The 26,377-nt window shown below is 39.0% G+C and overlaps 1 protein-coding gene across 2 annotated transcripts in view; it reads right to left on the bottom strand.

Moving 5' to 3' along the window:
* LOC107704745 (MDS1 and EVI1 complex locus protein EVI1-like) overlaps positions 1 to 26,377 on the bottom strand; it is a 173,925-nt gene that overhangs the window by 3,952 nt on the left and 143,596 nt on the right. Inside the window, exons 1-13 of one of the 2 annotated variants that reach the window (XM_016507735.1) lie at positions 23,522 to 24,001; positions 21,843 to 21,959; positions 16,473 to 16,575; positions 16,147 to 16,393; positions 15,663 to 15,810; positions 15,037 to 15,217; positions 10,612 to 12,007; positions 10,423 to 10,513; positions 8,762 to 8,788; positions 6,405 to 6,571; positions 4,478 to 4,555; positions 3,300 to 3,457; positions 3,014 to 3,158 (exon numbers count right to left, since the gene is read on the bottom strand). In XM_016507735.1, the coding sequence (XP_016363221.1) occupies positions 3,014 to 3,158; positions 3,300 to 3,457; positions 4,478 to 4,555; positions 6,405 to 6,571; positions 8,762 to 8,788; positions 10,423 to 10,513; positions 10,612 to 12,007; positions 15,037 to 15,217; positions 15,663 to 15,810; positions 16,147 to 16,393; positions 16,473 to 16,521 (2,687 nt within the window). In that variant the 5' untranslated portion in view covers positions 16,522 to 16,575; positions 21,843 to 21,959; positions 23,522 to 24,001. Of the gene's footprint in view, positions 1 to 3,013; positions 3,159 to 3,299; positions 3,458 to 4,477; positions 4,556 to 6,404; positions 6,572 to 8,761; positions 8,789 to 10,422; positions 10,514 to 10,611; positions 12,008 to 15,036; positions 15,218 to 15,662; positions 15,811 to 16,146; positions 16,394 to 16,472; positions 16,576 to 21,842; positions 21,960 to 23,521; positions 24,002 to 26,377 lie in introns of those variants that run through there. The other variant, XM_016507734.1, reaches the window with a different exon arrangement.

Genomic DNA, 26,377 nt, shown 5'->3' with positions numbered 1-26,377 from the left:
TTTCCCTAGTTTATTTTCTTCTTTATCTTCAATTCATCTAATAGGCCAAATATTTAGCTGACAGCCCATTTGGTGAGTGGAGAGAAGGAGCTGCCAAAGCAGCCATTTCCCCACAGAGACAGAGGCCAGCTATCCAAACTCACACACACACACACACAAATATACGCCAGCCAAAGGAGCCATATTAAGGCTGATTCACTCGTTTTGTCCCGATTCTACTATTTCCTCAACTTAAAATAGCAACTTCCCATCTGAAGTTTAAAAACAGAGAGGGAAAAATTACAAATACAGAGAGGATGGGAAAATATAAGTCTGTCTGTACAGATGTGCAATGAATATCTATCTATCCATCCATCCATCCATCCATCCATCCATCCATCCAGTGTTGGGGAGTAACTAGTTACATGTAACGGAATTATGTAATTTAATTACAAAATAAATGGATTACACTTTATTTTAAGCTGTCCTTGTTACAGTGTAATTATACATTTAAGTACTGAGTAATATTAATTAACTAGATGTACTTACTATATGGTTAGGGTAAGGATTAGTGTTTGGCTTAGGGTTACTTGCATGTAATTATGCATAATTTATTATTATAATAGCAAGTACATGCAACGTGTAACAAGGACACCTTAAAATATAGTGTTACCAATAAATGTAAATGTTTCAGTTACTGAGAAAAATGTGTAATTAAATTACAGTTACTTCTGAAAATGATAATGATTACAAAGGGAGGTTACATCTGAATATTTTTACACACATTTGATTGATTTCTTTTCAAAATTGCATTGACTGCTCTAAAACCAATGTTTCAGGAGTTTAGATCACAGAATAGGACTTATTTGATAACTGTTATATTTCCTGTTTCGGGTTGTGTATGCTTTATATTTTAAATTAACTGTTTTTTCCAAAGTATTGTTGGATGCCAGTGTTTCCTGTCGTAGCTTCCTGTTGTATTTGATTTCAAAAACAGTATCATAGCTATTAAACTATGATACTTGTTATGATTTTAAATCTGTATTTAACCTCAGAACGATCTCAAAGTAAAAAGAGGTGCTAAAGTCTGATTGCTGTGCTTTAAAATTAAATTATTATAATCTTAATTCAAGTGATGAAGGATTTTGAAAGTCTCACAGTAATCAGTGTGGAGTACAACTTTAGGGTTAACCCTGCCTGGTTTAAAAGTTTGAAAATGATTAACGGTTTAGAAAAATGTTGAAAAAATGTAGAAATTTAAATGTAGAAATGTAATCAAAAAGTAATCAAATGTAATCAGTTACATTACTTTAATAAAGTAATTAAAATAGTTACACTACTTATTACATTTTAAATATGGTAACATGTTATCTGTAACTTATTACATTTCCAGAGTAACCTTCCCATACTGCATATATCTATCCATCTGTCCAAACATCCATTCATCCATCTATCCATGTTCTTATTGTATATCAACAATCTTCATGAGAAATCTGGGACAAAGTTGATACTTAAGTGAAACATAACTTGAGAACTCCATTATGTCTTTGAGCAATAACATGTTTCCTCTAGGTTTCATCTCTCACCTCCATCTATTTCATTTACATCTACATCTCCGTTCTTCCCTCAGATTAGTGTAAAGTCACAGGGTTGACCGTATAAAGTCCTTTTCACATGTCTGATAATCCCGAAATCACCTTCACTCATCACTCCGCACACCGCGCGAGAGGGAACGAGAGAACGAAAGAAGCAGCGATGGGGTGATGATGAAAACAGATCGGCTAATTAGAGAGAGCTGTGGTAATTTGTGGAGGATAAAGTATCTATCAGGAGCAGTCACTCTGACAGGAAACATTCAGCGACCTCTGACCTCCTCTCCCACACCTACTTCCTGTTCACAAACATGTTGGGACCAGATGTGGGACGCGCAAACACATACACAGCCGATGTTGTAACGACTCTAGGATCTTTTGAATGAAACAATGAAGAAATCAAAAAACAAAAGCATGTAAGATCTTTATCTGTCACACACACACACATGGATGACCAGGTCAAACATTTAAACCGTCATCCAACCTGATGATCATTGCTGGGAAATGATCTGCGATAATTATCATATGCAGATGGCAAAATTCATGTACGCGCACGCAGCCAAAAGTCAACAGTGTTCTGCACGCGCTCGCAATCGGCCAATCAGTAATCACGTCCTGCTGGAGACCTGCCCTAATCTTTGCTCTTAAAAACCGCAGGCGACAGGCTAATGATTAACAACCGTACAGAATATATGTACGCACACAGATACGTTCACATGTGCGCTTAATACACACTGCCATACCCGTCCGCTCCTTTCATGTGATGCTATTCACTCAGAGGTGAGGGTTAATGAATAAGGCATGAGAAGTGTTGTGTTCAGTAATGTTTGTGTATAATAACCTCCAATCTGCCTGAGGCAACTAGCGCCAACTGATGACTGACAGCCTAATGGACACTCGAATTGCGTGTGAGTTTGCGTGTGTGCGTGAGCCCACACATGACTGGGAGTAAAGTGAATATCTAAAATTTTACATAGAAGCTCAATCTGTGGACTTTGGACATACATTGATTTGATAGACAGACAGATAGAAAAATAAAATAAAAAATAAATATGATTTTAGAGATTAAATTGCATTATTTAAAAAAATAATAAAACTTGATATAAAATATTATATATTAATAAATAAATATATATATATATATATATATATATATATACACACACATTAAATAATTATTATCTAAAAAAATATAATAAAATGTATACATTAATAATAAAATAAAACATTATAATTTGATAGAAGGACAGAAAATTATGAGATGGACTGAGAACCCATGTGAAGATTTATTTGAACCTGTTTGTATAAGCTCAATGTTTGAACATATGTGTTTTTGAACACTAAGCCAAGGCCATGAGTGAGCTGTTTTACTCCCAAAAAGTTGGATTTTGTGTATGATCAGTATATTTATTAGTGTAAATGAGGAAGAAGATGGTGTTTACCCTTCCTCGGAGTGTGACGGAGAAGTAGTGTTCCGTGCCGTGTTACTGATGAAGTTTCGTATTTCGTTAAAATACGAGTCCTCCTTGTCCTCCAAGATGGCACTGCCACTGTCCAGCTCTGAACGGGGCGACGACATTGCCGTGCCTACACGTAAAAAACAACATGTATTTGTATAATTTACAAATGCTAAACATTAAAATGGGTGTTTTGTTTATGAATTATATTTATTTTCCTATTTATTTTTTTTATAGGTGTGTATATGTGTATGGATACCTGATAAATTACCGTTCTCGTGCTTTTTGAGGTGCCGGTCCAGGTTGGTTTGTTGCCCGAAGCAGCGGTCACAAAGATGGCATTTGAAGGGTTTCTCTTTGTTATGGATGTTACGGATGTGACGCTGAAGATTCGACGAAATACTGAACGAACGATCGCAGTACTTACATCTGCGGACACACAGACACATATGAACATAATTAGACCATACAGTATTTACAATATACAGACACGAGAAATCAAACTCTCTCGTGTTATCCGTCTTGCACACACGCAGGGTCCTAAACACATGATTGAGTGGTCATGAACTCTGCGTCTCTAATCTTTGGCCAACTTAGTAACACTCAAACTCTCTCGTCCACATCCTCCCTCCGCTCTGAAAATGACTGCATGCGCCAAGTCTCTTCACGCAGAATTATCCGTATGATTACGTGATCATATCTTCCCCTCCACCATAGAGTTGTGCGCTAAACTGCATCTCCCAGGAACCTGTTATCTCTCCCTCTCTCCATCTCGCCCCCCTCCGAATGCAAGAGAAAAAAATGAAATGAAATTGCAGTTAAAGGCTGATCACCGGCTCGTTTAAAGCGCTGCCAGCACGAGGAGATTGAGGCTATCTGGAAAGTAACACAGCCCTGTACAAACCTCCCCTGTGGTCAGACGGACCACAAACGCAGTGTGTGCGCACGCCTGTTTCTGTGCAGTATTTTAAAACTCCCTGAAAGAGTCTGAGCCCCAAACACGGGCCTAATTACCCAGCTGCCTTTGCTGGCCTGCAGCTGTACGGCACTCATCACCTCCATTATTCATACACACTTCCTTTAGTCTCCCTGTATGTCTGTCCTTTTGTCTCTTGGACTTTACCTCACTCTTAGCCAGTGACAATAACTATGTAATATCAAATAAGGGGAAAAAATACTGTATCTGCTTATATAATGGTTGCATTCAATGAAATACTTTCATAAATAATAATTTATGGAAACATTATGGACATGGGATTTATAAAATTGTGGCAGTGCATATACAATAACTAATGTTCGAAAAGTACTTTTATTAAAAATGATAATCCCAATAAAGACTTGGTTTGTGCATTAATATGTAATTCAACTGATGTGCTACAATGCTGAGTATGTGAATAATTGATTACATCAAACAGTATATATTAGTGTATGCGTGTGAGGGAGTGTCACCTGTAAGGCTGCTCTCCTGTGTGTGTCCGTAGATGTCTTGTAAGGTTGGCTGAGCGTGGGAATATCTTGCCACAGTATCTATAGGGGAAGGAAACAGATCTCCAGGAACAATACTCAGCAATACACACACACACACACACACACACATTTCCCAAAAACACCCTGCATTCCACGTTCAGTGCTGTCATCACTCATTAAACATCAAACAAATGTTTACTTAAACATCTTATTAATGAAACAACAAAAACAAACAAAAGTTATTTATAAATATTATTTATTATACTTTAGTTCATCTTAATTAAGGGTGTCACAGTATACCAATATAGTTATTGCCAATAACTGTAATATTTATCAAATTAAATACTGATATTGTGTTAATACTACACAAAGTTAAAGATTAATTTGACTGATAGCATTGTATTTTTTCCAGGTATCATGATAATTGCGTTATCAAAGATTAGTTTGGCCGTTATAATCGTGTAGCGAAAATCTGATATGACAGCCCTAATCATACATACTGAACCCATTGACTATAAACTGTTTACTATATGATTTTTGTTTGTTATTATATAATTTGTTTAAATTGTTTGATTAGTTCTTATACAATTTGTTTTGTTTACTTTATATATTTTTTAGATTCCTTTGTTTAGTTACTATACAATTTGCTTAGGCTTGTTCGTTTACTTACTGCATTATCATTTTTTATTTTTTTTTATTTTTGTTGTAGTTACTAAACTAATTGCCTAGTTTTGGTTGTTTACTTACTATATTATCTTTTTTTAGATTTGTTTGTTTAGATACTTTACAATTTACTTAGTTTTGGTTGTATTCTTACGATTTTTTTAGATTATATATATATACACACACACACACACACTACCGGTCAAAACTTTGGGATCAGAACTATTTTTAATGTTTTTTTTACAGGAGTTTCGTATGCTCATCAAGGCTGCATTTATTTGATCAAAAATACAGGAAAAAATGTACTATTGTGAAATATTTTTATGATGTAAAATAAAATGCAGGTGTGTGCAAAGTGTGCACAAAGCTGAATTTTCAGCATCATTACTACAGTATTCAGTGTCACATGATCCTTCAGAAATTCTAATATGCTGATTTATTATCAGTGCTGGAAACTGTTGTGCTGCTTAATATTTTTTTTGGAACCTGTGACACTTTTTTTCAGGATTCTTTGATGAATAAAAAGTTAAAAAGAAGAGCATTTATTTAAAATAGAAATATTTTCTAACAATATACTCTACAGTTCAAAAGTTTGGGGTCAGTAAATTTGTATTCTTTCTTTTTTTGAAAGAAATTAAAACTTTTATTCAGCAAGGATGTGTTAAATTGTTAAGAAGTGATAGCAAAGATTTATATTGTTAGAAAAGATTTATATTTTGAATAAATGCTGTTCTTTTTAACTTTTTAAATCATCAAAGAATCTTGAAAAAAGTATCGTAGTTTCCCAAAAAATATTTGGCAGCACAACTGTTGCCAACATTGATAATTCTAATAATAAATCAGCATATTAGAATGATTTCTTAAGGATCATGTGACACTTTATACTGGAGTAATGGCTGATGGAAATTCAGCTTTGCATCACAGAAATAAATTATATTTTAAAGGATATTAAAATAGAAACCATTATTTATATTGTAATAACATTTTGTAAGATTACTGTTTTTTTGTATTTTTGATCAAATAAATGCAGCCTTGATGAGCATAAGAGACTTCTTTAAAAAACATTACAAGTCTTACTGATCCCAAACTTTTGACAGTGTACGTATTTTTTAATTTTGTTAGTTTAGTTCTTTTATAATTTGTTTTGTTTGTTTCACTCATGGTTTTTAAAAAGTAGATAATTCAAGTATTTTTAAAAAGATATGGTCTGTGCTAGGAGGAACTGAGTGTTCATTGGCATTGTTACCTGCAGGTGTAGCGCTCTTTGCCTTTGCGTAACAGTGTCTCAGGAAGGGTGGTGGGCGGAGCCCGGAAGTCGAACATGGAGGGAACGGAACGCATGATGTCACCGCCGTCTGGCTTCAAAGAGCCGAAGGATTCTAGTTTTTCAGCCATGTTTTCAATCGCCGACATCTGCGAGAGATAGAGAAAAGTTTTATTACCTCGCTGTGAGGTCTTTAAGGACACACATCCCCACTGTGTTACTCGCATTTATTGACATGGAGTTGCATTCTACCACAGATGTGCGGGGCAAAACGCCGACCGTGAACTTTCACTCTCGGATAACAGTGTGAAATGCTTTCACTGATCTGTAATGTCCAAGAAAGCAGAGTGGATTTGCATTATTTCATGTGTGTATTGAATTTTCCCCTTTTCTTATTTCGGGTTTTGTTGACAAATCAGTCCTGATTCACAGTGAAGGACATACACGATACACACACACGGACATGCATACATAAACACACAAAGAAATGTCTGTTTCCTTTTGCAGAAGATATTACAGAAGTTTTAAGAAACAAAGACAGCAATGGAGAGTCAATGGGAACTGAAGTCTCAAACTGCGCTCATACTTTCTGTATCCCAATCCAAATCAAAGATCTCAAAATAAACTCAAACATTTCTCATCGAGTTCCTCCTAGATCATGTAATCTGTTCTGTTCTGTCATTTTCCACTTATCTGCCTGACCACTAAACCACAACATCCATAAGCCTTTTAAAAACATGTTTATCTAGCTATCTCATTATCTAAATGAGAACACAAAATACTCTCTCTATATATGCAGTCATATGTATTCTTTCATAAAGTATATATATATATATGAACACAATTAAGTTGTCAACATGGGAATATCTCTTCAATATCTCTTCTTCTGTACAATGAGATTGAATGCAGACCAAATGGAGACTTTTGCTCACATTTCCTACTTCTATGATTTAGCTCCAGAGAAAAATACACCAGTAATTTCATGTGACTACAATATCTCAAACTGTCCTCAGATTTGCCAAAATAGCAAAGCGTGCAATTAAAAGTCAGTTTTAATGAGTTCAAATTTTTCTCATCACATACGTCCAAGACCAAATGATTTGTACTATGCTATCAAAATTAGTTTTATAGCTCTGTGATCTTACTGCATGTCAACAATTGGCTCATTTGTGTCTATTTTTATTCCTCCCAAGAAATTTTAGGAGAAACATCAGAGAAACGAAGTTACATGAAACATAACTCATTAAGTCTTCCGAGCTATAAAAGCGCAATAAAACATTCCTCCGGGCCAGAGGTTTTGTCCACAAAGTATGGCTAGGTCAAAAATACACACACACACACACACACACACACACACACACACGCTTTTTATAGCCAGTTTGATTGGTACTTGAAGTCTAAACATATTACCATAGATTGGTATCTCTGTGATTGCTGTGACAACTAAGTCCAAAGAAATCTGCGATTGGCAGCGATTGGACTTCCTGGATCACTAAGTAGCCTTCACCCTCTCTGTGGTAGGGCAGCTGTTGAGTTGCCCATTCTCAGTAGTGTGTGTCTGAGAGGGCCTTCATTAGCAAGAGCTTTTTCAATTGTTGATCTTATCAGGGTACCAGATGTCTTGGGTTTGGAAACCCCCCTTGTGCTATCACACACACACTCAGAGCGGGTCCCAGAGGGACTGTTACCCCTCCAGTGATGCGATGCTGTACAGGAGTGTCGCCACCCCAAATCAGAGCCGTGGTCTGTTACTCTCTCTGTGTAAATAATCACGCTCACTCACATTGACTGCATTATCAGGGGTAGCCATCAGAAATAACAACTGTTCTGTCTGGTTAACACACACTGGCACACAAGAGTAGAGACATGCGTGCACCAAATGACACATGAATTCAAAAGACATTTCTTCGATGTTTAACCAGAGAGCATTTCATTTGAAAGCTAGTTGTGTGTTTTTATATTATCTAGAAAATCAAATGTGCCGTTTTATGGTACTAAAATCCAAAAAATTAATCAATCAGTCATCATGCATTGAACAGATCACGCAAAAAGTGTAAAATGGCGGGTGTTAACTGGCTAAACATGGATCTTCTCTGAATGGAAATGACTTTGGACCAGATTTAGCAGTTTTAGGTGCGATTTGGTCCATGCATTTGTTTGTTTGAGCCATGCATTTCATCTAGCATGTCATGCTAATAGTGAACTGCATTGTGGGTACATGTGTATTGCAGAAGTTAGGGGTGTGTGTGTGAGGAGCATGGAAGTATTAAGAATGTGTATGTGTGTGTGTGTGTGGGTGTGGTGAAAGCACATGAATGACTCGGTTTGGAGTAACTTACCCATGTTCTCTGATCAGGCATGCGAAACTGGGGGCAGGACAGAAGGGAAACAGCAAATCAAAATCAAGAATCAGACTGATCATGTGTGATTATGCAATGTGATGTTTAGTAAAGGTTAACGTCCCACACTTGATTGACTGAATTAATTTTATTTTATTTTGTATTTTATTTAATTTATTTTATTTTATGCAGTATTTAACTAATTTTTGTACTACCATTTTTCTGGGGTAATGGAAGAAAAATGTGATTAAAAAAATCAACTCTATTTTTAATTTCTTGATAATTATTTATCATCAATTATTATACAGATTAAAAAAATATATATATTTAATATAATAAAATGTGAATATAATAAATATAACTAAATTAAATTAACTATTTTACATTTTTTCCCCTACAATCCACTTGATCTCCCAATGTCTGAATTGTTCTCCACTGCCTAGCATCGCACTAATACAGTAGATTTAAAACGGCATTTCCCATAATACATCTGTGCTGTCAATAGCATCCCTGGTGCTGATTAGAGAGTCCAGTGAGCACAGTGCAACAAAGTGGATGCTGATAGGTCACCTCGTTAGGCAGTGTGTCAGGGACATGTGGACATTATCTTGCGCAGACACAAAGCATACACAGGGAATAAATCAGGCCAATGAAACAGCCCATAAAAACTGTCCTGAAACAGCCAATAAAACACTACACCAGTGAGCGTCTATGAGTGTGTTTCAGGGTCTATGTGTACCAGACGTGTGTGTATGTGTTTATATGAGAACTATGTATTATTTTTTACAGAATACTTATAGCGAACAACGACATAAAGCAGACAGGTTACTTAATACACACTAATGAGATACTCAGGCACAAAACCACACACTTATACTCTGACAAAATCACACATTCCAGATGCACAAATCACATAAATCACACTGATTTACAATAAACACACACACACACACTTATTCAAAGTCTCCATCCAGGGATATGGGTCAGTGTATGGCAGTTTAACTGGGTATCATATTGTGACATCATAATCAAAGACACCCACACAGAGACGTGTCACAAAACTCCCACCCTGTCTGAATCTCACATCTGGACCTGATTACTCAGTAAAAGAACCACATGGAGGAACATGGGAGTCGCTATGCTAATGCTAAAACACTGGGGCCCTGTAAAGCTACTGCCAGCATACTGTAGCTATTACATCAATACGAACATCACGAGGAGTTATTTTGTCAATAGTAGAAATTGCATGCAATGGGACAAGTAATGTTATGTCAGCATTTAAAACTGCTTTGAATTTGGTTAATGTGCTGAACTTATTTTGAAGCAGCTGTAAGCAGTTTCCGCACCATTAGTGGCACTAAACCAAATTAGTTTATTGCAAAAATAATCATGTTATTGTGCGAGTAAAGTAAGATGTGTGACAATTCTGCACACCACCTTTTTGTACCAATGGTGGGAACTACTGTACAAAAGAAAGCTTTCAAACTGGCCATGCAGTACTTTTATTTGCATTTGAGTCTGGAACAGCTTGCATGAACACTGACTGCAGAAGCATAGAATGAGGCACTTCAAAGTAGGCTAACGATTTGTGCAGGACTGTAGGGACGAGGTGATAAAATTAAATGGAGTTAGCAGTGGGAAAATATTCTGACGAATCTCACCTGCGGGTGGAAGAGAAATCCAGGAGTGGGCCGCATATACTTGTCCTTGAGGACTTCGAAAGGATCGTTCATCTTTCTCTTCTCAACCCTGCTGATGTTAAACTTCTATCAGTTCTCATGGTAAGTTTAACCAAACTAAGCTAATTCCATTATGCTAAGAGAGTAGGAAGGACATGTGATTGACAGTACCTGTAAATGGGATCCATGAAGAAAGGCGTAGGTCTTGCGTGTTGGAGGGACGGGTCGGCCTTGGGTGGCTCCGGTTCCACCCTCTCCTCTCCAAAGACAGGGTTCTTTTTTAACTCCTCCCCTCTTACACTCTTTCCTCGACTTCGTCCACCGAGACTCAGGTCCAGCGGTTGATCCTGGTTGGTTGATTGTACATGTGAGGCTTCCGGTTTCAAAGGGGCGCAAGTAGCGGCAAGACGTTCTTCCTTCCGTTTGGTGGTGAGGTCAAAAGGTGATTCAGCGTTTCTGCCCTTAAGTTTTTTACCCTCAACCGGAGGGCTTTCTGGCTCCCCTTTGGGGCCTGGAGGTCTAAGTTGCTCCCTTTCTGGGAAAGGATAGACTGATGGAGAGAAGGCAGGGAAGAAAGACAGAGGGAACATGGAAGGGTATGGCAATGCCCCAACTTTTTTATCTTGCAGGCCTGCAAGTCCAGTAGAACCAAAGTATTTCTCAGCAATGGAGGCAATTGCCTTGATCGAGTCATTAACGGCACCAGAAACAGCCGTTTGCTCGTCCAAAGATGGCGGGAGGAGCCCCGGCACAGGCAAGTTTTTTCCATTATTGGTGTTGCTACTACTACTGGAGCTGACAAGAGTCGGGCTTTGGGCATCGTTGAACCCGCTGGACTTCCTTTTCGGGCCTTTCCCGTTTTCCCGCACTCGTTCCCGGTCGCTTTCCGCTTCGCTGTCCAACTCTGAACCTGAAGTGCTTTCCAGCTCACTCCCGCTCGGAGTGCTGACGTCATCCAGATCGCTACTCTCCGACTGGTCACTCATCTTCCCGCCGTGCCTTGGTTTGGAGACGGATCCTTCCCTTTGATGCTCCATGCTCTCGCTCTCCCCGTTGAACGAATCCTTGCGTAAACTCTTCAAGAGGTCATGTGACCCAGAGATGGGTGAAGACAGCAGCGGACTCTTTCGTAGTTCACCGCTCGGAGGGCCGTTAATAGGTGACGTGGATGGGATTAGAGGGGGCCGGTGGTAAAGTCCTGATGGGAAAAGTCCTGGAAAACTGAATGGGAATGCCGGAGGGGCTGCTGGGAATGTCAGCCCACCATGGTGCCGGTTCGTCCCAAAATAGTCTGCTAAACCAGGACTCCCATGGCTCATTCCAGCCAGTACGGATTTGTCCAGGCCAGGGGTGCCAGGGAGGGCCATGCCCTGGGCAAACAACCCTCCCGCGGCAGCAGCAAAATGGTTTTTACCCTCGCAGAAGCGCCGATGCTTGTTTAGGGATGACGTGGTGCTAAACATCTGGCTGCAGTCTTTGCACTTGATCTGAGTGCGACAGTCCGCGTGCATGCGCTTGTGGCGGCACAGATTGGAGAACTGCGTGTAAGATTTGTGGCAGACCTCACCTAGAAACAGTGAGACATGGACATACGGCGTAAATGGATGGTCAGTTTAGCCATGCCACACATACATTCATTCACAAAACAAACAAAAATGCAGGATAAGCAAGGATGGCAGACAAAAGAATGCAATGTCAAACAAGGAAACAGAGTTGAATGAATCCTCTCCCGCAGGTCCGTTCCCATGGACCAAGCGACGTCTCTGTCTATCATACACACATACAGGCATCTCACATCATTACACACTGTTCAGTCGTCAAACAACATTCTTAAAACTCATGATGAATCCTAAACTCTTGCTGTCAATGTCACTGCACACACACTCCGTCCTCACAGTAGTGTATACAGTTAAATCCCTAACGCACACTCTGAAAGTGATAAAAGCACCCTATACATTACCAGTCTAACACCTCTAGTGTGAAACGGAGCCTTTTAACCACTCGCATTTCTCATCATAATCACATATCCTATTGCAAACGTGATGTTTTCAAAATTTATGGAATCTAGCGGGTGGTTTTGCTAATCCCTGTCAGATTGCATGAGGTGTGAGGTGCGGAATTAAGAGGATGTTCTACCATGATGTGTGTTTATAGAGTCAGTCACTCAAACAGACTACTCAAGAGATGGGATGTAAATATTAGTGCAGAGTAAAAGGACGACTTAAAGACAGGATATACAGGAATGATAGTCATTATTACTTACACTCATGTTGTTACAAACCTAAATGACTTCTTTCTTCTGTGGAACACAAATAAGATATTTTGAAGAACTCTTTTTGTCAGTGGGGTTTAAATCAACACTGGACCCCACATGACTTTTATTGTATGGACACTGTATATTTAACTTTTGCTTTTGAAATGCTTTCAGTTTTGGAACAACACAAGGGTGAGTAAATGATGGAATTTTCATTTTTGTTGAACTATCACTTTCAAGAGTTTGTAGTGGGTTTTTCTGTTCACATACACACATACTGCTTGGATATCGTACATTCAAGAAGCACAACAGACATACGCACACACATCGCTTATATAATTGTGAACAACTGGACACACTCGGATGAACAGGTGTGAAATTTGGGGCATGTGTAAGGGAAGATCTGTGGGCACTTCAGAGTGCTGTGTTTTGTCAGGTCTTAATAAACCATAAAGAAATATTATAAACACATTCCGCATTGGTGAACAGCCAGTAGTAAAATGAATGTGTATGAGTGTTTGTGTAAAAGTGAGATTTTCTCTTTTAGTTTAGAATAATTAACAATATTTTTGTCAATGTTTGTTTCAGTAATAAGTCCAGAATTAAGTATATGAACACATACATGCAAACAAAGACACAAGTGAGTTTATGGCTCTGTTTCAAAACCTAGTGAGCTACCTCACTGTATACTGCCTTCTAAGGGATCATCCTAACCGAGATGAAGCCTCATAAGTGACTAATTTGGAATGCTGAAACTGATTACAATTTGACAGAATTATATTTTATCAATACTTTTCAGTATTGAATTGAAATGTATGTTAACAAATGATAAAAGTAAGACTCAATAAGGCTCACTTGGTTACAGAGCGTATATTTTTCTGTGTATGCATCAAAGTGCATGTGTGTGGTGTAGTTTGGTGTGTGTGTGTGTTGTTGCGAGGTCATTAAGTGTTGTTAGCTGTACTTGTTCAAATGCTGATTGCTGTAAATGGCTGTGTGTTAGTCTCTGTACGAGTCGGCCTGCATGTGGTAGTGATTTTCCTGGAATGGCCAGAGTTAGCAAGCTAGTTACTGTCTGATATGTGGCGGCGGTGGGGGTCTACATGAGCTGTGTGGGATCAGCACTTCGAGGGTCAATGCATGAAGTTCAATCGTGCAAAGTTCAGAGGGCGCAGTACGATTTTAGACATTTAAATCGTTATGAGGGGCAAGTGAGCTCTTTATGCAGGATGAGATTAAGAATTGAGGTCATTCGCATATGAGGTTGGAGGTCAGAGGTCATGCATTGAAATTGAGAGTGCAGAGGTGGTGTACTGACATGCATTGTAAGGAAATGTAGGGTAAAGTGAGCGTTCCAAAAGACTGATAGGATTATAAGAACATGATTATGTTGGTATGTACTGTATAATATTGTCAGTAACATTTACTCTAGATTTGACCGAGAATCAGGTGTTGGAAATCATCACACACCACAGCACAAATGAAGTGTACACATGGACAGAGACAAACACAAACATGCAGTCAATAAATACAGTATATCAAACATAACAGCCTGTAAAAAAAGCAGTTTAGGTTATAGCAAATAAACACAGAATAACAAATTTTTTAAATAAAGTATTAATATATTAATTAAATATTAATATTAATTAATATTAACATTAATTAGATGCAAATAATAATAATAAACAATTACACACTAATATTAATAATACTACTAATATCAGTATCATTTTCAGTTATTGCTCCTCAGTACCTCATGTTAAAGACAACATGAAATCAAAAATGACCCTATTTTAATTCTTAACACATATTTCCGTTCTTATTGTGCATGATGTATTAGTGCACCCAATTAAAAAAAAATAAAATAAATAAAAATTCTCTATAACAACAACTCTTCTCTGATTGCCACTTTTCCCAATCCAATAAATTCCAGGTCAATACAAAAGTATTTTTTCTGCCTGATTATTCTGTTTTTCTGTGAAATGTGTCAAATTTTATAAGTAAAATGGGCTGCAAATGCTGTTTCATGTTGACTTTAAAATGTGCAAGATAGGGATTATAGACCGATTTGAAATGAACATAAGTGCTGGATAACCCAGGCCAGCTGGAGAGCTCCACCAGTCTTTCAAAAAATTTTGAATAGATTTGAATCTATCAAATCTATTTATGTTTATTCATTTGGTGGATCCAAAGCGAGTTACAGTGCATTGAAGGTATACTTGTCTTTAAATACCAGTTGAGGCACCCATCTAGAATCAAACATTTGGCGGGAATTTCAAAAGGATGCTGGAGCTCTCCAGCTCTGCGGTGTGGTGTTCAGAGTAGAAAGCATGCAGACTTACATATGAAGGGTCTGAGTGACTTACATATGAAGGGCTTGACGGAAGAGTGAATGTGTTTGTGTTGTTTAAGGCCCGAGGAGGTGGCGAAGGTCTTGCCGCAGTCGGGGCAGGCGTGAGCTCTCGCCCCTACGTGCTGAGAGCGAATGTGCCTCTGCAAGTTACTGGGGTCTGTGAACACCTGCTGGGTAATGAGAGAGAGATATAGGGACAAAGTTTACATACACAGCCTATAGATAGCAGGAATCATATTGGAGTGGATCTCAAGTGGTTTTGATTGGACATCAAAGTGGCAATCGAAAGTACCAGAACTGATTATTGTACAAAAGTAAACAAAAACGTTATTGTAAACAAACACTGACATCTATAGGTTCATGCTTATGAATTTGCCCTAACTGGACATAAAACCTTTGAAGTCAACAACAAAAAATGTTCTCCACTTTTATGATAAGGCTATTTATTTTGCTATCCAAACTATATATGATTATATAGTTAGTTGCTTTTTATTAATTGCATTTAAAACTGTTTTTTCTAGGGTGGAATTATTGTCGAGTTTGAGGTAACAGAAGGTGTGTTCCAGTTAAAGAGGCCTGTTTTTGCACACGCCTTTTCTAATGTCTGGACTCTACCTTTGAGCAGTTTTCACATTCATAATGCTTGCCGCTGTCATGTGACATCTGGTGGCGAATCAGGTTTGATTTCCAGTTGAAGGCCTTCGGACACTGATCACATTTATATTCCCTCTCATCGGAGTGAGACAGAGAGTGAGCGTCCAGACTGAGACAGACAGAAAAAGAGAAAGACAGAATTATCAGATTTGAGTGTGTTTTGGTAGAAGCATGTATAAAATAAAATAAAATAAAATAGCAGTTTTAAAATAAAATAGCAGTGTTTTAAAATAAAATAAAACAAAACGCAGTGTTTTAAAATAAAATAAAACAGCAGTTTTAAAATAAAATAAAATAAAACAAAACGCAGTGTTTTAAAATAAAATAAAACAGCAGTTTTAAAATAAAATAAAATAAAACAAAACGCAGTGTTTTAAAATAAAATAAAACAAAATAAAACAGCAGTGTTTTAAAATAAAATAAAAATACTCAGCAATGTTCTAACCTCTGGGCATCAGGAAAGACCTGCTCACACTCCTTACACTCCTGTGGAGAGCAGGGTAAGTTCAGGGGGTGAGTGTGTAAGTGCAGCGGGTCAAGATCAGGATCGTCCACGGCGCTGGGCAGACCCTGCTTAGACAACTTGAAGCCGGAGGAAGGCAGGGTACCGCATGCATGCTTCTGATGGTCCAACAGCTCCGAACCAGACTCAAAGTTCAGGTCACAGTCCTCACAACGGTATTGACGCTCCTCTGCAGGACAACAGAATGAGTGAGATAGCAAGCGAGCGAGTTTGTGTGTGTGTTTATGTGCGTATGAGTGCAAACTCACCGTGTATGTCTGGAGCCATGGTCTCACATGAAAAATCCTCAGCCTTCATGAACAGTAAGAGTTCCTCACCCGGCTGGACCTCTCGGACCACACGGTAAAAGATCTAGAGAGAGAGAGAGAGACAGATGTTTAACATGGGACAGAATACTGATACACTACTGTTTAATGTTTTTTGTTTTTTTAAAGAAAAGATATTCAGCAAGGACACATTAAATTGATCAGTAAATTCATTAATAATGTTATCAAAGTTTCTATAAAAAGAAATATAAACTTTTATATAAATATATATAAATATAAACTTTTTGATGAATGACTATCTAATAAACAAACAAACCCGATAAACTTTACATTACTAACAAATCTGATTTTAGTGTCAGTGTTATTTGATACTTTTTATTTTATTTTACAGGTCCTCAGGATTTTCCAAATGGTGGAACGGTCTGTCTTTTCAGGAGCATGTGAAAAAATAAAAAATGATTTCAAATGACAATACATTTTGATGGACAAACAATGATGGGAACCTGAGCTCGAGCGTGTGTGTGTTTGAAAGAGAGACGGTGTTAAAGAATCCGAATGGAGACCTATCTGTTTGTCACACACACACACACACTTCCTGCGTGAACACAATAGGTAGTGGGAGAAACAGTTGTGTTATTTGGATGGTGTTATTTTTGGAAAGCCTTGAAGGCATTAGACGGCTCACTTCCTGTTCAGTCTGGTGGTGACATTTGAGCATTCTTATTAGAGATGTCACTCAATCAGACAGACACGCACAAAAACTCCTGATAATATGATAAAGGCAACAGAGAGGTGGAGACCCCTTGGAAACGCCATGGTCATTATGTGTGTGTGTGTGTGTGTGTGTGTGTGTGTGTGTGTGTACAAGACCCAGCAGGCCGCGGGGGACACGGAGGGACCGAGTCCTGCTCTATTGTTTAACAGGAGAATACAGGGAACTAGCAGGACCCTCAAGACAACATGAGAACGGAGTCTCTCTCACACTTTCACGGCCCGTCTACCCCTTCTGGTGCCTTCCTGCAGATCTCTGATATCTTGTACTTGTAATGTCACAGCCGACCCTCTTTCTGTGAGTGTGTGTGTGTGTGTGTTTTTATCGCACACACTCACGCACAAAGACAGGGAGCAAAGGGCCACAATAATATTGTGAGTACGAGACAAAGGCAGAGCTGTTCAAATGCGGTGTGAGGGGCCGTGGGGTGAATGATACGGGCACACACACTCATACAACTTGTTGGCCGGGGACGCAGCAGGCCAGTCAAGCTCAGAGATCAGGGGAGTTTACTGGGCATCACTCCTGGCAACCCATCCTGGGCTGTGCTCCGGTTCTTCAGTGCCAAGGGTGAGTGCCAACCTGCGAGTCTTTTCAGATGCCACAGAAGTGTGTGTGTTTGGCTGTGTGCACACGCTCACACACACTGTTCTCAGGATGAATGCGTTGTCACGGGAGGAGCACACGACAGACACAGGGGGGGTGGCGTCAGGCCTCGGAGAGGCTTTTATTGACAAAATAATATAAACAACAAAGTGTCCAGGGAAAAGGGGAAACTAGTGTCCAAAATAAAACAGGGGATCTGGTGTCCTCGTCGTGCTGCGGGCTTCGTGCAGGGAAGGGCAGTGATCAGGAAGGAAGGGTCCAGGTAAGGGGCGGAGTCCGGCGGCCGCACGCGCTCCCCTCTCCAGTCCGGGACGCGAGGGGCGGCGGCTTCTTCCAGCGGCTGCATCCTTCTCGCCTTGGCCCCGACGTGTGAAGGGGCTAGACGGCCCGGCATCCTGGCCCGACGTCCGTGTAACGGGTGCGGCTCTCGTCCGGACCGCGGGTCCGGTAGCTCGCATCTTCGGCAGCACGGAGATCCCTCAACGCTCCCCTCCTGGACCCCCGAGGACACCAGCGTGCATGCACGGGGAAGAGACCGGTCTCCCGAGGAGAGGCGCGCTCGGCATTTAAACAGCGGCGGTGATGAGGCTCCATTCGGTTCAGGTGTGCCCCATCACACGCCGCCAGCCCTAGCTATTTCAGCGCCACTCCTCTCTCACGCACCCACTCCCGTTGGGAGCCTGGCGAAGGGCGGCGATTAAGGGACGGGGTGATGATGAGACTCGTCACAGCGTATTATCGGGAGGACTTTTGAGTGGTAACCACAACAAAACGTTATATATCAGGATGAGTAAAACAAATGTTACTACAGCTTGACAAAATTGACTACAGAAGTTAGTTAGATCTGAAAAGTTCACTCTGGATGTTTAAAAAAGCTAAATAAAATGAAAAAATATTAATATCTACCTACAGTGTAAAATAATATAAAAAATGCATTAAAAATATATAGTAAATGTACTAAAACTAACTACTAACTAAACACATTTATGGACGTTCCCATTTATGGACGTTCCCGTAAAAATAAATAAATTAAATAAATAAATAAATGTGTTCTAAAATAAAATCAAACAATAAAATAAAATAGCAGAGTTATAAAATAAAATAAAAAGTACTCACTCACTCACTCACTCCCTGGATGCTCCCAAAGATAAAATAAAATGAAGTATATGCATATAAATACATATATAGAAATATGAAAATGATAAAATGTAATGTAATGTAATAAAATACAATATAATACAATAAACAGTAAATATACTAAAAGCAAATAAATAAATTACAAACACACACACGCACACACACAACTCAGAAGTTTCCAAAATAAATTAATAACAATAAAAATAAATAAATATATATATATATAAATAATAATTTTACAGTGTGTCCTCATTGGATAGCTAGGTAAACGTGTGAGTGTGTCTGGGTAAGGATGTCTGGCAGTTTCAGGTGAACTGGTAAGTGAAGGTTGTAAACTTGTAAACTTTCAGTGCTTATAGTAACAGATTGCGTCAACTGAGTCTACCTTAAACACAAAGTCAACAAAGCAGGCCTCTACTATACCTAGACCTCAATGTACATGGAGAATTAATATGACACTAATATGACCAATTTTGACCCATACTGAACCACAGAAGACAAATCCTTAAACATTTATCATCAGGGTTTATCTTTCCAAGACTTTAAGATACACAGGCACTTGCACTTGACTTTGAGGGCACTGAGAAGTGCACTAGATAATCGTTACCTTGACTTCAGTGATTACTGAAGCAAACAGTGCAACACTTTTCTCTCCAAGTAAGAGAGGTCACTTCATATACAAGCACCGCACACACACAGACTCACATAGCTCGGCTCTATTGTGTAAGTGTCTATGAGAAACGGATGTTAGTCGACTGATGTCCTGATAAACAGGTCCATTAGATCCTTCGTTCAGCACTGTAGGAATGAAAACACTCTCACACCGACCAACGCCTCACACTGAAATCCCCCTTTCCCCTTCCCCAGGTCCAGTGAAAAGGTGACGAGTGATAAGCTGGAATAATCTGACAATCAGCATTCCTTGTGTCCAAGTCGATCAATATCTGTCCAGCCGTGGATTTTCTTCCTGTTAATTGTTCTAGGTAATACTTTAACTAAGAATATTTAAGTGTTAAATAGCTTAACCGAAATGACGAATAGCATTTTGTTTCACGCTGATTTTCCTCTTCAATTCTAAACAACTATTTAAGCAGTAAACAGCAACATGATTCAGATTCATCCAACAATTTTGTTATTTTTTCTAGATAACATCTTAAACAATAAAGGAAAGCTGTAAGTGAAAAAAGAGTGGGGTCGGAAAAGAAGAGCACATTCCTTCACCTCCACGCAGCCAAAATCTATTCTTTATGAAAACTGATAACGGTCAGTCTTTTGTATCTCTCTCTCCAGGTTTTGTCGCTATAAGGAGGTTCAGCGTGATTATAAAAACATGTGGGATGCCGGAAGCCATAAAGTCTTAGCCCAACTCTTTGTTATGACAAGGTGTCATAGTTTAACAATTATGGCCCATATCATAATGCTGTGTCTGAACAGGTTCTCTTCCTCTCTCTCTTCTAGTTTCTCTTTATATAAACCTTTAGAAAAGTAAAATATTTGGAAAATCTAGACCTCCCAGCCATCACATTGTCCCTGCTTTCTCATCATTCACGTACTGGTCAAACATCAAAAACACACTTTAGATTGAGAGACATTTTGATTTGATTCTTCTAGTGGATCTCACTTTGCAAAGTTGAATATGGAAAATACAATTGGCCTGTTTAACATGTGAATGAATCCTCAGCATACGTCATTGCACTTGAAAAGGCCGACTGGTGCTTTGAGAGTTCTTTGTTATATGTAGACAGGCAAATGGTAAATTAATTTCATAATCACCGAATATCTCACTGTGTGATTTGGATGTTCAGAAGGGTGTGATATCTCCAAAATAATCCTGATAGCATGAACTGATCGCATGATTATTGTTTTGTTAGATTTAGCTTGCTGTGCTGTGTAGTGGTTCAAGAAAGCACAACAAAACTTCAACTCAACCCAGTTCAACCCAAAGTCCATTTAAATCCACTTGTCTCTAGTCCAGATCAATGCAGTCGGGATTAAATCCAGTCCATCTGTACTAATCTCTGTTTACTCCAGTCCAGTCTAATTTGCTTGAACTAATCTTAATTTAATCTAGTTTAACTCAGCTTGCCTCATCTTAATTTATTTCAGTCCAACTCAAGTTTAATCCTAAACTCATTTTAATTGAATCCAGCTCAACTTGACTTAACTTTATTTAATTCAGTTTAACCCAGTACAACTCAACTCAATTTAATCTCAGTTCAACTCAAACCAACTCAATTTAGTTTACAAATTAACTGAATCTAGTCAAACTCGGTTCAGTATAACTCAGTGAATCCAGTTTATCTTAATCCAACTACAATACTCAGTTTCTCTTCAAATATGGACTTGAAACTTTAAAAGTCGCCTTTTAAACACAAAAATTACAAACTAACCTCACAGAATTGGTTTAACCTTTTAAGGAAGAAAATAAAAAGCAAACAGCCAAATTTTGTGGTGTGTAAAATACTGTGAATTTATGGAAGTGCCTAATTCTCTTTGTCTTCTCTCTCTCTTTTAGAGTCTCTTTCTAACTGTCTTTAACTCCATAAGGATTCAGGAATTTGTCGTCCCTCATATCTGAGTGCAAAGATACAAAATGTGTGATTATCATCATGCTTGACCGAGAGAGTGCGTGTGGGTGTGTGTGTGATCCTGGCCTGTGGTCCTTCACGCTGCAGCCAAGATACAAAAGACCAAAACACAAAAACACAGTGACACACACATCGAACGAGAATGCAAAAGGAGTCTGCTATTAAAGATAGCAGAAACACCTTTAAACACTTCATTATGTCAGCCATGCAGGTGCTTTGAGTGTGTGTGTGTGTGTGTTCTCCACGTACCTGCTCATGTATCTGGCAGGCTGTGAGGTTGTGTTGGTGGGTGGATGGAGAGATCTGGACGTGCCTTAGCCAGCTCCTGCTATCACACACGCTCCCATCCAAACCTGTCTGCTCGCCCTGAGAGAGAAAGAAAAGAGAGAGAGAGATCAGTCTTTGATCTTGAACTTTTACAGATTACTGTGCAGTGACTAAAATCTCATGCCACCCACTGAGGCTTAGAAAACGGCGATACAGATAAGTCTACCTTATCGACACACACACACACACACACACACACACACACACACACACACACACTTTCTCTAGGACACTCACACACACTCTGACAACATCTTCTTCACACACTTCACTTCTCTCCTTCTCTCACAGACTCTTCACCTTTGCTTTTTAGCCATCAAGCGAATGTCACAAACAAAACATTCTTAACTTCATTTTAAGCATCATCTAGTGGCTCAGCTCACTGGCATCTGTTCAAGGAAGTTTTACACATCAACACCACAATGATTTTTTTGCATTTGGTGAAGTATTGAATTGTGAAACAGGCCTAAAAAAATTAATATAATTTATACATTTTAATACCTAGTTGGTAGTTCTCTAGTTTTTCAGCAAATATCCACAACAAACAATTTAAAGGTTTTACAATACACTTAAAATACAACTTTGGTAAAAAGAAAATGCTTTAAAAGGTTCTAAATTGCAGATTTGCGTGCAAACCAAATGATTTAGCAAAGACAAAAATATTGAACAAAGACACAGGCTTTCACGTCTGCCCAGTAACAGTCTTCACATTACATTTTCTGCCAAAACTCTCGAAACAAAAATAACGGGGTTTATCTTTCACAGAGCTGCCAAACTACCGTTACATTCCGTACAAACTTTCTCTCTCGCTTTTTCCGTGATGTGAAACACATTATTAACGAATAAAAAACGGGACAGTTGCATTGAAGTGCAAACTAAACATTTCTTTTATATTTAGGCTTTGAGTTTATGTAGTTTGACGCGCGCAAACTCACCCCCTCCCAAACAACCCTGATCCTCTCACCATCTCTCTCTTTTTTAAAATAAATATAAAAACAAATAACCGGTGTTAAAATAAATGGATAACAACAATGTCAGAAAAAAAAAAAAAAAGAAAGTGTATTACAATGGTCTAAAAAGATATTGTTAAAACAATGTGTGTTTGTAGAAAAAGAAAAAAATGTTTTATTACTGCAAACTAAACTCGTAAAACTAGAAACATTTGTCAGCTTTAATAACTTTCAGTTTTATTTTCTATTGTCTTGTGATGAGACCCCATCTGCTACTTTCATTGAACAAAATTCGTTTCATTTGGAAAACGATGCACACAATTGTTTACAACAAAAATAAAACGCGAAATATCGCTCAGAAAATACGTTTCAACGGAAAAGTAAATAAAAGGCAATAAAATGTTACTCAGGAAAAAAAAAACAAAATACTACAAAAGTACAAGATCTAGACAAATAAAAAAAAAATAAAAAGCTGGAGATGTTAGCGACACACAATGCATTTAAGCGTTACGCTTCAGAGCAAAGAATCATAGCCCTTCATTTCGATACAATTAAACAAGTTCAAAGGTGAAGGATGAATGGACTTTTATTTGACCATTAATTCGAGGCTTGTCAGAGAGAAACGTTTATATAAGAACATAAACCGCCTACCTTAAGAGCTCCACGGAAATCTCACTGGGAAGAATGAATCAATGAAAGGGCACCAAAAAGCTCACAACAGACCCGAATGAAGCTCGTACGCGACCGCTGTGTTTTGCGGCATGTATCCGTGTCTCTCGCTGAAGAAAAAAAATCGCTGTCTCTCTCCTCTCGTTTTGCTCTTATCAAGCGGACGACACGCTCAATTTCCCCGCGGACAAAAACTTTGTCCCAACTTCAGTCCGTTCCTCCGCGAATCGTGCGGCTGAAAGTCCCTAGGTGTCGGTCTGTGTGACTGGCGGTTTCATTCACTGTCCCTCTTCCTGGCATCGGATCGCGAGTGAAAGAGTGAAAAAGAAACAGAAGGACGGCGAGGATCGTCCACCTTCAGTGATCTGAACGTGTAGGAGTGTCTCTGTCTGTCCCGTTCCAGTGGATCCTCTCTTGTCCCATGCGAGGGAGATGCGCTGAGGAGGAGGAGGAGGATGAGGAGGAGGAGGGGGGACCTGTCTCGCGTGTCCACCGGTCGGAAGTTGCGCGAGGCTCCCCCACGCTGGCGAAGAGGCGAGGTCAGTGCGAGGTCGGGACGGGGCTGCTCGTGGATAGACCCGAATTTCCCCGCTTTGATGAAGCCATCCAGTAATCACGAGACCAGCGGCGGTTTCCCTCCCCGCTTGCTTCGCTCGCGAAAACGAGGGAGGCTCGTGCAAGTGAAAGTATTCAATCCAACTCTGTTAGATTGTTTTCTTTAAGACTAAATGACGTGCAATTAACATTACGACTAATTTAAGAACTAACATTTACGTTTAGCTTTAGTAACACCAATAGAGCTACTTTAACTTTTCAAATAATTACTTTTTTCCCCTTATTTTTCCCCTCATGCACAATACACCTGCTCAACACGATAGGCAAAATAAATTCTCTCCCATCTCCTCACACACACAAATCAAAATGCATTATTTCACAAATTAGATTTTTTTTTTAAATCGCAAACTTCAACTTTTTTATGAGAAGAAAAACTTTTAACAACATCTCTATAAAATTAAATGTTTTTTTTTTCATGCAATAGGCCTACAGACATTAGGTGGTTATTTTAGATTCACGTTTTGTTTTGCATTATTTGGCCTATTTGTTTTTTAATCTAGCGAACTATTTAAAATAAAGATTCTTCAAGTGGTTTAGCAATTAGCTAACAATCTTTTTAGTTTCTAAAGAACTTTAGAACTTGAACGATCTCATATTGCATTAGTCACTTATTTTTAAGAGTGAGACTTTTGGAGTCCAGCGCATGTAAGAAGCGCAATCCATTGACGGGACTCTAATGACTCTGATGAAGATGAATATGTCTCCCTGGCCTATCTTTGACATTGAACTCAGGGTCTAGATAATGTCCATTGTTTAATGAAATCGCAGGGCAGAAGCGGAGGAAGGACAGGAAAAATCATGTGTAAATACGGCGGCCCTCGCCAAAGATTCCCATACACCCGCGCTCCTTGAGAACCGCAAAGAGACCCCGGTCCGCCGCGCATCGATTTCCTGCCATTCCTCGACTTGTCCATTGTTGGAAGCCTGTTTAATTTAGCCATAAATTGGGAAAGCTCAAGCTATGAGCTGTTCTATTTTCTCCCTGTCAGGATGAGGGATTTGGTTTATGATGCATTGTGTATTAAATACAAGTAATCTGGGAAAGTGATTGCCTGGCCTCGCCGGGGTCTGATGGAGGCTGGTGATAGAGGCTCCTCAGCTGAATTGTTCTGAAAAGGAGGAAGCTATAGCAGATAAACTAAAGGGCCGGTGGTATCTGTACCAAGCCAGGGGTAACACGGGGTAAGAGAGCCCACGGGGCAGGGGCAACTCCTGGAGCGTCACCGCGCGCCTCTCCGGTAGATGGCGTAGTGAGCCGGGTTTGGAAACGGGAGGAAAACTTTCCGCTTTCCGCAGGAATGAAGTTGCATTTTTTGCATTGGTGACACGTTGTTTAATGTCATATGTGTAGGAAAACCCTGCAGGCAGTATTTGAATGGGCACAAATGTTTAATTCGATAGATTCGAGGAGTCTAGAGACTGTATTATTTAGAGAACTGGCCGCCTCTCGCTCTCTCTCTCTCTCTCTCTGGATGGAAGCGCATCAGTCAAGCGCGGAGCTGTGGAGCTACCGAGACCGGGAGTCATTTCTTTTCACGGCTGCGAAATTGCTGCACACAACGCCGTACACATTAAGGCGTCAAATTGCTAGATGGAACATGAAAGATTCAGTTGTATTGCCTCCAAATAGAAAATCGCCCGAACGACCTACAATGCAACTCGACGCTTAAACATGATTGAATTCAATAAAACTGAATTTAATCCGACCCTATAATGAATTTAGTAAATAAAAGCACTATCATTTAGATAGTAGATTTTTTTTGTTTGGGTGTTTGTTAAAACTACACGTTACAGCTGACTGCACATGGATCAATGACAAATTGCTACAGATATCAGAGATGATTCTTGGAAGAAATCCTTTAAAACAATCAAGTTTAAAACACGTGCCATGTTTGTAATCATGTAGTCTTTGACTCTGAAAATGTGGTGGTGGAACAAGTACAAAATACTAAAATAGGCCTACAATATTTTCAAAATTATTAGGCTATACTTTCAAAAAGTTTTCAAACTCTTTTGTTAAAAATATTGATTACAAATAGCCTATTACTTTTTTAGGACATGATTAGCCTATCTTTCTCAATTTCTTAACCTGAACAAAACTTTCATGTTTCATAAAAAGGATATATGTGATAGCCTTAATACTAGCCTGCATAAAAATGACTTGACTTACTTGACAGAGGTTCACAAAGAGGTCCTCTCTATTTCATGTTTTTTTTTTTTTTT

Source organism: Sinocyclocheilus anshuiensis, unplaced genomic scaffold (genome assembly GCF_001515605.1).
Source record: "Sinocyclocheilus anshuiensis isolate Anshui unplaced genomic scaffold, SAMN03320099.WGS_v1.1 scaffold758, whole genome shotgun sequence".
In the NCBI taxonomy this organism is placed as follows: domain Eukaryota; kingdom Metazoa; phylum Chordata; class Actinopteri; order Cypriniformes; family Cyprinidae; genus Sinocyclocheilus; species Sinocyclocheilus anshuiensis.
The sequence above is the reverse complement of the archived record's forward strand: the minus strand, read 5'-3'. Positions and strand labels throughout refer to the sequence as shown.